This window comes from Punica granatum, chromosome 2, assembly GCF_007655135.1.
Source record: "Punica granatum isolate Tunisia-2019 chromosome 2, ASM765513v2, whole genome shotgun sequence".
NCBI lineage: Eukaryota > Viridiplantae > Streptophyta > Magnoliopsida > Myrtales > Lythraceae > Punica > Punica granatum.
This window is the reverse complement of record NC_045128.1, coordinates 7360609-7373475: the sequence shown is the minus strand read 5'-3', so window position 1 is coordinate 7373475 and position 12867 is coordinate 7360609. Positions and strand designations below refer to the sequence as shown.

General features: G+C 41.7%; 1 protein-coding gene across 3 annotated transcripts; it reads right to left on the bottom strand.

The window, feature by feature from the left end:
- Positions 1-5899: 5899 nt before the first annotated feature.
- On the bottom strand, positions 5900-11582 carry LOC116197053 (DNA-directed RNA polymerases IV and V subunit 2-like). 3 transcript variants are annotated; one of them, XM_031527055.1, is made up of 8 exons: positions 10939-11076; positions 10328-10829; positions 10036-10248; positions 8760-9577; positions 8106-8397; positions 7073-8023; positions 6648-6919; positions 5900-6521 (listed from the first exon to the last, which is right to left on the bottom strand). In XM_031527055.1, the coding sequence occupies exons 1-8, from the start codon at positions 10953-10955 to the stop codon at positions 6020-6022; spliced, it is 3567 nt and encodes a 1188-aa protein (XP_031382915.1). In that variant the 5' UTR covers positions 10956-11076; the 3' UTR covers positions 5900-6019. The 3 variants fall into 3 exon arrangements, with proteins under 3 accessions (XP_031382915.1, XP_031382916.1, XP_031382917.1); XM_031527056.1 differs by lacking the exon at positions 10939-11076 and adding an exon at positions 11439-11582 and having other exon boundaries at positions 6020-6521; XM_031527057.1 differs by having other exon boundaries at positions 6020-6521; positions 10911-11052.
- Positions 11583-12867: the final 1285 nt, after the last annotated feature.

Sequence of the window (12867 nt, the reverse complement as noted above, 5' to 3'; positions counted from 1 at the left end):
AGATATATGTGTTGTTGTTTACTTCACTCTCTGGCTTGGACAGTTCGGCCAATGAATTCATGGACCGGGTTGATCGACAGAAGCCCAAAAGGAAGGCCCATCACTAGAATCGAACTATTTTTTATTTTAGCAATTTCTTTTAATTATGCCTAGTATTTTTATTTTGGCAACTAAGGCATAATATTTGCTAGAGAATTTTAATTTGTTTAATTAGGGTTGGGAGACTACGTTTGGATCATTCTGTCTTGAGAATAAAGTTTCTGAGGTTTTCTCTATATTATCGAATTCGTCTTTTCATGGCCGCTATGTCAGGTGGTATAAGAGCGAGGTAGCCTCCCTTGATCTGATGGCAAGTGACACAGATAAGGCAAGCAATGGTTCCCTGACGGTGATAAAAAAACCGATGCCTCCCAATCTGGTGTGGATCAGAGGAAAGTGTTGGCAGCTTTGAAGCAAAGGATGGATCTCAAATTCCAGCGTTTAGAAGGATGCTTTGAAGACATTGCAGATCAACTCGATGCTGTAAGTATAAACGCTTATAGGAACAGGAATGACGAAGGGCAATGTCTCAAGGATTGGAGAGTCTGCAGTCAGCCCGAGCCAGACTTGGGCCAATACGTGAGCGTAGGCAGCAGGTCCACATAGATGATTCGACAGAAGAAGATTATGTGGAGGAACCGGTGAGATATGTGGGTGAAAGGTGTGATTACTAAGATCAGGACTCCCGTGAGTTTCGATTGAAGGTCGACATTTCCTATTTTAATGGGAGCCTGAATATTGAAAATTTTTTGGATTGGATTACGGACATAAATCGGTTTCTTCAAGTATATGGAGATTCCAGAACCTAGGCAAGAGAAGCTCATTGCTTGCCGATTGAAGGGTGGGGCATCCACATGGTGGGAAAGGTTGCAACTTTTCCAGGGAAAAATTGGTGCATACAACACACAATTGTAATAAAACACAAAAAAAAAAAAAACGATTGACCCTCGTCCTCCACAAAAAAGGGTGACGAGCCGTTACATGATCACTGTTACAGTTTTCACAGCAGGAGATGTCATTTTAACCATTTTCATTTGCATATTAGACACGCATTCTTCCTCTGATATCTCTGCAATCAAGCCCCACCATTACAGTAGAAGAGATGAACATGGAAAACTTCATGGGTTCATGAGCTTTGGTGATTCATTTCCGTTTCCAAGGGAACGAAACAAATAATATAGTCGGTATCAGGGGATAATTGTTGGAACTAAAGAAAAGCGACAAATTAAGTGCCAAAATGTTAGTACCTGTTGATATTTAATAAAATAGCCCATCTGATTGCAGTCTCATTGTGATCTGCATCGAAAGATCATTAATAAAACCCTTGTCATCTTTGAGTAACAAAGGATTTGATCCTTGCACAGAGTGACAGAAAAACTCATATACGCACCTTAGGTTTCTTGTTCTCGTCGATATAATGACATAATTGCTTGTTCCTCAGTAGCTCTTTCCCAGCCCGCCGGAGGTGAGTGTCACCCATTTCATATTGCTCAACACCTGAAAAGTTAGAGAAACATGTGACGTGAAGTATGCTGAGAATGTCAGTCGATAATGGAAATCTAATCAAATGCTTAGTTGTAGTATAATAGGCCACCCAAAGGTGACTGATTGGAAATGAAGAAACAAAAATCACGTTTGGAAGTGAAAATCTCAGGCCACTCTGCATTGTAAGAACAGTTAGCTCTAGTTGTGCAAATGGTAATAAGGATCTCCCTAACTCATCTAAGGAGCAATATGAATGTTGAATATTACATGAATATGTCTTCAAAAACGGGACAAGTACATGTGAAACGTATGAATCGTAATTATAAATTAGTAAACCTGAAATCAAACTATCATGATCCAAGAGTAGTAATTGTATACAATGTCCTCCAAAGGTTGCCAAAGTTATGCAACCTCATCAGAAGCCAAACATGTTAAAAGCTGCTGGAGCTGTTTAGAATCAGAGAAACCTAGCAATTTTACAGTTCAAATTGAGTTGCTCTTCCAATTCTTGAAAATGATGTCTCAACCCGCGATACGATAGTGATTTCCATGTAAACCTAGTCCTACCGATACCAATTTTGAGAAGTTCAAAACCCATCCAAGAATCAAGTCACTAAATGCTATAGCCCCTGGTCATAAAGCCAGCAACTTACATTATCCATCAATCCCGCTTCAGGAAAACTCAAGCATTTGAGGGATTAGTGAAATGGATTTAACCAGTTACCACCTTATTGGTTTTTGGGCATTGTTAGAAACAAATGTTTGTATCTGCGAAATGCTTGTTGCCATGGTTGTTAGAATCACGATTCGAATTATAGAATCTTACGATTCTACGATTCAAAGGGGTGGCTAGCGATTCCGATTCTATGGCATGAATCGGGGAAGTAGAATCGTGGCTGAATCGCGATTCGATTCTACGATTCTGGTTTCAACCCAAAGTCGTATGCCCCCTCTCTCTCCCTCCTCATCTCTCTCATCGTGCGACAATATTGCTCATTGGTTCTCTTATTTTATGAAAAGTTTGAAACTTATTTCCTAGCTATAAGTGATAGGGACCTGAAAAGTTTCTGGAACTCCTTCAAATTGAGTTCCGGCCGATTCTTGATTGCCGTATGGTTTGAGATGATTTAGACTGTAATTTTTTCAACTTTTTTAGGTGCAGAGAAAGGTGATTCCAAGAAGAAGTTAGGGAGGAAAAGCAGTTTTGCCTAAAGGATTCGTGACCACGGTACTATATCGATTTTCATTAGAGGTTGTTATAATGGGAGCAGTCTCTTGTGAAGACTAAACCATCTGATTTTGAAAAACGAAGTAGAAAGTATCAAGATTTATCATTTGATGTTTACTTCTACTATTTCTGACATGGGATTTGGTATATATATATTCTATTTTTTTTAATTACAGGTAAAATCTTACGATTCACGATTCGATTCTACAATTCATGATTTCACGACCCTCGATCGATTCTAAATAGAATCGCGATTTTGAGAACTTGTTTGTTGCTATATTTGACTATGACAAGACAAGTTGCACTTGATCGAGGATTCTGAGATATGGCAAATTATGGAATGCAATCAAACCGCAAACCCGTGATTAATGGCATGGACTGGGCTCCAATTACAAAATATTAACAACGATAATGCATAGTTGATTCATCTCAATTACATCCCACAGAGAGAGACAGAGACAGAGACGCACACAGACAGACAGAAACCTTTGATGCATAAGCTTTGGCTTCTGACAATGCTCTTATCAAACCAATGGCTGCATAAAGAAACTCAATTTCAGTGAGCAAATTCTCATGAACTCGAAATGCACGATTTATTCTACGCCCAGTGCAGGCAGATACTTATGGACCGAGCTGTGGGCCCATTCCAAGCGTAGGTCATCAAGATTTCGTCTCAAAAGAAGTTTAATGGCCTGTTGATTTTAGGAGTTAAAATTACTTTGATTTTAGGAGTTAAAATTACTTTGATTTTAACCTTAACTTTAACTCAACACACTACACAATAAAAATACACATTTCTCAAGTCAAAAATTTTAACTTTAACTTTAACTCAACATACTACACAATCATTTGTCCTTTTCCACAATCAAAATCAAAGTTACTTTAACTCTGAAACCAAACGCACCATAAATATCATAGCGCGACCCCCAAATTAGGGCTCAACCGCTTGCCTGGACCTGATCCAAAGTTGGTCCGAGCTGTCGGACCATGAGTAGGTCAGACCACATATGCGTGCCTTCGGCCTACATACAATGGGTGTATAGTCGGCCACTATAAGACTTCACTTCATGAGGCTGCCAGAAAGATGAAGTGACGATCGATATGGGCCCACAAATGGGCCTAACCTAATTGGGCATAGCGCCATTTATACGTACTAGTGGATTCGCATACAGTACATATGACAACAAAGATCACAGTAGTGTTTCCTATCCCCCGTTACAAGATATAGTCCGAGAAGAGTTTCACAATCCTCTCAATTTTCACAACTCTTTTACTCTATGAACTCTAGATATTTCAAGAGAATAACCGCAAGAGAATTATACGTGATTCTCACGCAATGTGTCATGATACAAGACTCCCCCTATCATATTTATAAATTCAAGAATATACCCATAACATTATAGAATATCCCTAGATATATATCCTCTGAATATATTCTAAGATTACACAAAATCGCGCCCCCAAAACAGAAACGTATCGCCCAAGCCAACTCCAATTTGTTGCGGCAAAACTGCCCATTGCTACTGCGATCTTCAACTTTGTTGCGCCAGCCATTCCCATTGATGCAGCAATCTCTTTTTACTGAGCACAGCTTAACTCTGATCCCTTCTCCTCGTATCGGTTGATTTCGCCCTTGTTTACGAGTCTTCAAGTTCTCCACTGAATACAAGACATACTCAACATATATAATTGATTCATGTTTCAACTTTTGTTTTCGGAGTTTGCTATAAATATTATAAGCTGTAGATTTTGCTTTTCCAGACTATCTTACATGAAGGGCATTATCAATTGTCTGTTTTGTTTATCGGAAAAAGGGATAGCAGAAGACTCTAAAGAGAATCTACCATTATGAATGGCATCTTTTCTTGACCAATACCGTCAACCTACTCTTGAGTCATGAAGGAACTGCAACAATGATAGCTATTGACTTTGGAAAGCGCTGATGCAGGGACGATGAGGATGGGGTGTTGGAGAGAGTGGAGTGTCCGGCAGAGTCCAAGATGAGGGCAGAGGCTCTGGAAGAGTGGAGGAGGGTGGAGGAGGATGGAGGAGATAAAGGAAGGAGGCGAAGAAGGCAGTGAAGGTTGGAGAAGTGGTGAACGTCAAGGAGGTGCTGTTTGAGGAAGAAGAGGATGTGGTGGAGGAAGAGAGAAAGATGGAGAGGAGAGGGAGTTTTTCACCCTCATGCCATTGCCCGACGAGAAGGAGATCGAGAGGATGGTGGTTGAGAGAAGTAGAAGACGGAGTTGCTGAATAAGTATGCGAGCGAGATGCTGTTGGAGGAGCGGAACGCGGCTAAGAAAATGCTGAATATCCAGCGAGTAGCTCGTTGCCTTGGTGAAGTTTGGCGTATACACCATAAGATTCTGGCACTGCTTACTTTTTGCAGGAAATCGCACCTCTGATCATCCGTCAAGCTGCTCAGAAAGTCGGGGTTGCTGCCCCCCATGAATTTGAATCGTAGTATAGTTGCTCTAGCTGAAGTAATCCTCTGTAGGATTTTTGTATATGAGTAGATGTTTTGTGATACTCCAGGAAAATTTAATCGATTGAAGTTTATGAAATGTGGAAAATTTCCAAAAAATTTACAATCATCGCGATTATCTATCAAACTTCATTCGGTATGGTCCTCGGATGACTATGGATAACTGCCTCGAGCGACCGTAGCTTCTTTGTATTGTGATTGGATCGGACGAGGAACTAAGGAAATAGATCTTAAGCATTTGGAGTACATTGTGCCCCAGCGCCCTCTGACAATATCTCGGGCAGAGTCCAACCTGACTTGCAATGGCGCTCGTAGTCTAGTGAAAGTCTAATCTGACTCGAATTTGGTGGGGATCAATTATGAGTTGAATCTACCTCGAATTATGAATGATTTAGGCCTGAGCTGTCGAAATCGACGTAAGGCCATGGGCTTCCCAAGCCGAGTCAAAGCTACTCCAGCAAATGCCAGCACCACAGGCAATAACATCTCAGTAGACCAGTCTAATCCTGTATTATCTTCTCAATAAAGAGAATGATCTACCTAAGTCGCAAATCGTGTCCAGGAGCTTATAACTAACGGAATCTCGGGTAGTCCCTAACTGTCAAGAAACTGCATGAATTGCGAAAGAGAGAGAGAGAGAGAGAGAGGAGCAAGCTGGGACATCTATTGATATCAACTTAGTGCAATTCTCCTTGCAACTTCAGTGCCTGATAGAAATCTACAAAAGGAACTATGATAACTTGAATACCTGATAAAGACCCATGAAATAAACTCCGATAGAGTCAACAAAGACGGGTGTCAAACTTGAGACATATCCCCATACTGAACAGCTCCTGGCACAGCAGCTTAGCTCCATATGGCACGTTCACCTTCACGATATCATCGGACGATTTACAGAACCTGCAGTGTGGTCCCCTGATCTTCCGACCACCAGGAAGAGCCCTCTGGATCACATTTGCAATGTTCTTGCACTTCTGGCAGATGTGCATCTGGGACGAGTCGCTGAGGGTGAAGAGCCGCTCGTGGAGGTTTGCCGAAGCCCCGTGGGCGATGAGGCAGTCCCTCTCCATCTCCCCAAACTTGATCCCACCGAAGCGTTTCCTATCGGCCACAGGCTGTCGGGTCAGAGGGTGAACGGGACCCGTGTTCCGGAACTTCACTTTGTCTTCCGCCATGTGGATCAGACGCTGGTAGAATGTGGGGCCAATGAAGATGAGTGACTCCACTGGCTTGCCCGTCCGACCATCGTACACCCTCTCATTTCCCCATCTCGCGAACCCAACTCTGCGAAAACATTATTCCAAATGAAGAGAGTCCCCAACTGAAGTAATCTCATGTAGTTAGGTTATTTTAAATGCTATGCAAGGAAATAAACTTGCAATTAGCTCAGGCAGTCAAATGACTACGAACCTGTGCAGTTGATTGGTGATGTCCTCGATGGATGGAGTGGAGAAAGGGGTGGCATATTTCACAGGCCCACCACATGCGATACCCTTTCCAAGGGCTGCTTCCAGAATCTGACCCGGTGTTTGCCTCGAGGGGAAGGCGTGTGGGTTTATGACAACATCAGGAACAATTCCCTGCCTCGTGAAAACAAAATTTTCTTGGGACTCGAGGAAACCGAGCACACCCTTCTGCCCGTGCATGCTGGCAAACTTGTCCCCAAGGCACGGGGAGCGAACCTAATGAAAAGTATAACCAGTGGTAAGAGATTAAGGGATCAACTATTAGGCATGCACTTAAAGACCAAATACACGAGACATGTTTTGAACCAATAAAACTTCGATGCAGAATTTATGTGTAGGTCCAACATCTCCTACTAAAGAAAGGATTACCTGTCTAAGAGAAACAACAGCGTAGTTTTTCCCTTCATCATTAGCGGAGAGGACCACTTTCTGGACCATGCCTCGCTCAGTATGCTTGAGTTTTATACTGCGATCTGCCCCAGACTCAGCACACCTCCCGATGACAATATCACCACTCTGCAAGTTTGCTCCAACAAAGGGGAGGCCATCATCATCGAGACTGTCCACCCTCCCAATCTTACTCTGTATTTTTCCAAAATTGACAGAATCCTCGGGTTTCTTATTCTTCTGATAAGACTCCTTGTTGTCCACATCAGCCTTGTAGCTCCTGATGTGCTCTGACCGGAACATTCCACGCTCCAGCGAAGCCCGGTTCATCACCAAGGAGTCCTCTTGGTTGTACCCGAGATGGACATTGATGGCCACAATCGCATTCTGCCCATTGAAGTACTCAGGCTTAGGGATTGTCCCCTTACGAACAAGCGAAAGTTCCGGCTCTCCAAGACAGTCTGAGAGAAGCGTCCGGAAAAGTGGCCTTTGTGGATAGTATAACTGGTGGGAGAGTGTGTCTACTCTGATGTTAGGATTTGTAGTTGAAAACCCAATGCCCTGCTGCGAATGCTTCTCTGATTCATAGAGGACTCTCCTCGCGTGATCGTGATTGGCAAATGGAATAATCCCGCAGCTCAGCCCCAACAAGAACGACATGTCAAGCTCACAGTGAGTGAACTTGACAGGATTCTTTGACTCTCTTTCCCTGAAAATGTATCGAATCCCCCATGCTGTGGAACAGTCTTCCTCTTCTTCTGCGCCAATAAGCTCAACAATTCCCTTATCCAGCAGATCCCGGAAGGTGACATTGCTCCCTTTTAGCAATGTTATCTTTTTCAAATTCTGAACGACCAGGAGGGGGCGAAGAACCCTTCCAGCGTCCGAATACAGACGTACTTCTTCATGGTGTTCATCTCTTTTGATCTCCACCTACAAGCAGAATACTTTTAGATAGAGTAGAAACATAAAGAGCTTAAAGAGAATTATATGCGTGGCAAATAAAGTTGATGACCTCCGGGGGAATCTCCTTGCACCGCCGCTTGTTTCTGAGCTTGGTGATAAATGAAAGCGAGTCCTCACAGACTCCAATCCAGTCTCCATTGAGGAACACTTTGGCTTTGCCATGCAGTGAAGTCGAAGTATCATCAACAACAATCTGCATTCCCCATTTAAGCAACTTTTCATGAAGAGGTTCTGATATATTGATGCTCACAAGCCCCGTCGCAGCCAAATTCTTCACAAGCCCGCAGTTCTCACCATCCGGGGTAGAGAGGAAGCAAACCTTGCCCCAATGTGAAGGGTGCCTGATGCCAGAATTTAGATTACAAAATCAAATCATACTTAACATACTGGGCTGGAACTGATAGTAAGACTGCAACAATTAGTGATTCCTATGGACTTACATGCAACCTGATTATGCTTGCTTACAAGATATATATGTTTCCTTCAAAGCTTAATCAACTATCAAATAGACTACAATTAATCAGAGATTCCTTCTAAATGTAAAAATTGCACAAAATTTCAAAGAGAAATCCTTTTTTTTTTCTGCTTCCCATATTTTCTGAACATGACCTAGAAGGTGTCTGCTACCATCTTGGGCATGAAGTAAACAAGTTATAGAGCACAAAATGAACAAGTTAGAGATACAACTTTGTTGTATACTTACGGATATCGTGCATCTCCAACCTTCCCGGTATAGTTAACCTGCTGACGCATTTTTCTCATATCTGACACTGTCTGCAAAGGATTTTGCCTTCTCAGAGTTGCCACAACGCCTGAGATACGTTCTGCTTTGAAAGGATGTGACCAAGCTCCAGTGGAGAAGGCCCTTTGCAGACCATTCGTGATAATGGAAGCATCCAGATAGTTTTCAATATCGCGAAGATTACGATCGGCGTACAGGTCTCTCTGAAGAGCCCTCATCATTCGCCTTCGAGCATTAAGAATCTGCACTCTGAGCTCTCTCTCTAGAAGCTCCCCAGCCATGTCCAACCTCTTGTTTTTAAAATCATCCTTGTTGTCACATTTCCGTCGGCCAGTATATGCCTCTAAGAGACACCTGACCATGTAGACGAGAAAACGAGCCTTCACCTTGTTCCCCGCTCCACTTAGAGAGGGGAAAAAGTAGTTGTTGAGGCATTCATCGATTGATTCTGCAGGTGGGAACTTGCAGCTCTTAATATTGTTATCCACATAACTTAGTGCTTTCCCTGCTCTACGGAAGCCCTCGCACTTCTCATCTGCCTCGTGAATGGAAGCTAAGAGCGCATTGGAGACTCTAGAATCATCGCACCCATAATCAATCAAGTCAACAACTTCTTTATCTGATTTTACGCCTAGCGCAAAAAACAATATCCATAGCGGTATTTCTGTTGACAGAAAATAGACGGTGAGGACCTTCTCACCCCCTTTAATATTTTCAACTTGAGAATTCCCAGAAATCCAGAGCTTCTTCAAGCTGATCTGCTCTTGGGCAATAAAGGTCTGCCAAAAAACGATGCATTATCATAAAACTCTGGTGTTAACGACTGTAAATACTAACCAAAATTACAAGCATACATTAAAGAGAAGCAAAAATGCACTCTAAACAAGAACCACTATACAATAGCCCTGGGAATGAGCCAGTAAGGCGAATAGGAAGCATAGAGACTGAGTTCATATCGAACACAAGAAATGCTACATCTGATGTCAATACTGAGTTTAGACTTAAATATTGCTCAAATTTGAAAAAACACAACTGTACGATTGAACACATGCAATAGTAAGAGAGCAAGATCAATTAATGAGCCCGTGAAAACATTCTTGCCTAAACAATTAATTATGTCCAAAACCAAGCACTGAGGATGATTTACATCAAAAAGAGATCATTTAGAAAGGACAACCTCAAGTGTTTAAAAGCAACATATCTACTGTAGAAGAAACTAGATGATAATTTGTCGCACCTTTTCAGCACCCTTGACGATGAAATAACCTCCAAGGTCAAAATCGCAATCATCCTTCTCAGCACCACTCATCCAGCACAGATCAGATTTCACCATGATAGGTATCCTCCCAGCCAACACCTCTTTCGTTTCTTCAAATATTGGCTCGTGCTGAAGGGACTGTTCCTTCCCAGTTTTGAACTTGTCACTGCTCACAAGTTTCGGAATGTAGACCTGATAAAGGCAGAATATAATTTATCATTTTCAGAGGTATTAAGAATCCTAAATGCATTGCAAAACCACCGTAACTCACCCGGATAGACACGGTGACCTTCATTCTCGAGGCATATGTCATGTTCTGGAGACGAGCATGCCTAGGTAATACATCAAGATACCCTTTTCCACTCTCAGCTAGCTTATCACCTGCCCAAAACTGAGGCTTCTCGATGGTGACCTTCCCAAACCGCACCACGGCGTGCTTCCATTCAGCATCACCCTTCCGAGAGGGATCGTATCCAGGTTCGATTTTAAGATCGCCGAAGCCGTCGATGACCCGCTGGATTCCATTCCGGATGAAGTCGTTGAAAGAGTTGATCTGATGACTGATCAGGCCATACTGATCAAAGAATGCCGTTGCTGCCTTCCTAGTGAAATCACGTAGAAAGGGCTCTCCGAGGTCGCTTATGGCATCAATAGCTGCCATCTCATCACCATCATTATCATCGTCATCAAACTCGTCGTAATCAATGTCCATTCCATCTCCATTAAGAGGTATCACATCCGAAGTCTCAGCCATTTGTTTTTTCTGCAAATGCCTGCACAGATACAAAAGATGAAAATCATATCATGTTTTCCTACTTCACCTGTTCATTCACTGCAGCTGCTAATAAGAGAACCTCAGCAAGTAATCACAACACAATGTACTTCTCTTTGGGCTTCATCCAACCACAACATCAACCTAGACCAAGCTCGGTTAAGCCACACTCTCACTTTAACCCACGACATAATCACATAAAAGAAGACAGTGGCAAGCTCAGAAACACTGTTAAAGCCAGGACGCAAAGGCTTGTTCACTCGACGCTAACACATGAAAATGCCCGAGAAAACACACACTTTCATAAGTCAAACATCAGCTCATGAGTGGAGAGGTAGCCCTTTTGCCCCCCACCCGGAGAACACATAAAGCTAACATTTTGTCCTCATATGAATGTTTTACTACCTCATGCACGGTTCTTCCGCGACCCAAAGCTCAAACGATCACGTCAGGACTCGCAACCTGGTCACTCACCGAGCAGAAACACAAACAGAAACCGACAAACCATCCACAAATTCTTCACCATTTATTTTTTTTTTCTCCGTCAAACAAACCCCAATGCAGAAATCAAACACAGCTAAAATGAAGAAAGCAGAGAAGCTTCTTTCACCTTGCGCGAGTGAGGAAGCGGGCGGAGAGCAGTGAGGAGAGTGATCAGAGGAGAGTGTCGTCGTCGTCGTCGTCTGACCGTACACGAGAGGAAGAACGCAGCAGAGAGGAAGACAACACTCACAGTAGAGCTAGAGCGTGTAATGATGGGGGTAAAAAAAAAAAAGGAATATAATTATTTTTATTATTTTTAAGTTTTTTATTTTTTAATTAAAAATAGCTCGATATTTTCTTTTTCTTTTTCTCTTGAAAAGAGGTAGATTTTTTTAATTTTCTTTTCTGATCCTTCATCTTTTATTTGGGCCAATTTTCTCCTCAATCTTATAATTATTTTATGTTAGGGTCCTCCAAATAATTGCTCCAAGGAAAAGGTACACTCTCGGTCTTTTATGTCTTGTCCATATTCAATTTCGTCCCTTTTTGTTATTTTTCAATTTTATCATTTTTGTTATGATAATCGTTTTACATGATTCTTTATCGATCAAGCCATTTAATATTGTTTATATGTCAAATAATTCTGTCATGCACATACATTTCGGCATATATATATATTTATTTTTAATTTCAAATAAATAAAAGGGATTTTAATGCCATATATCTCTTGATTTGTCTATTTTTTCAAATATATCACATGGTTTAAAAATTACCAAAAAATGCTCATGGTTTGTATGTTGTTCAAGATCTATCCCGGCATCGAGTTTTCCATCAATTTTTAACAGTGTTGCTAAAGTGGCTCATGTTACGTTGAACAGCGTCTACGTGAAAAATTGACATGTCAGCAACAACGTTAAAAATTGATGGAAAACTTGACGCTGGAATAGATCAGGAGCAATATGAAAACAATAGGCTTTTTGGATAATTTTTCACCTATAGGATAAATTTGAAAAAATGGTGAACTATATGATATGTGGCGTTAAAACCCCTAAATAAAATGATAATATTGAAAAATGAAAAGAAAAGGAACCCAAAACACAGTGAACGAAGAGGGAGCGATAATACTCAGTCACCACAACCACAACACCCTCTTCCCTCACAATGCTTTAGAGTTTTTGTTTTTAAAATTTTCAAGGTTAATTCTTAAAAAACCACAAACTGTTAATTTGATATTAATGTTAGTACAAAGTCAACTTTTTTCATCGATCGTCTCAACAATAGCCCTCGCCCCCTAATCGAGATCGCCTATGATATCAGAGGTCACTCGTCATCTCGATTGGGAGAGTGGTGGCGGCCTATGAGGCTACCATCGCCGACCACCATTCCTTCCTTTCCCAAGTTTACTTTCTCTTTAAAAAAAAAAATTCCGGCAGTGATGGCTTCATTGGAGGCGGCCACCGCCCCTATAGGTCGCCGGTGATAATTGTCTTGATAGAGATGGTGGTCAGCAATTCCCATTTAAATTAATAAAAAAGTTGACGAGTGCTGAAATAATA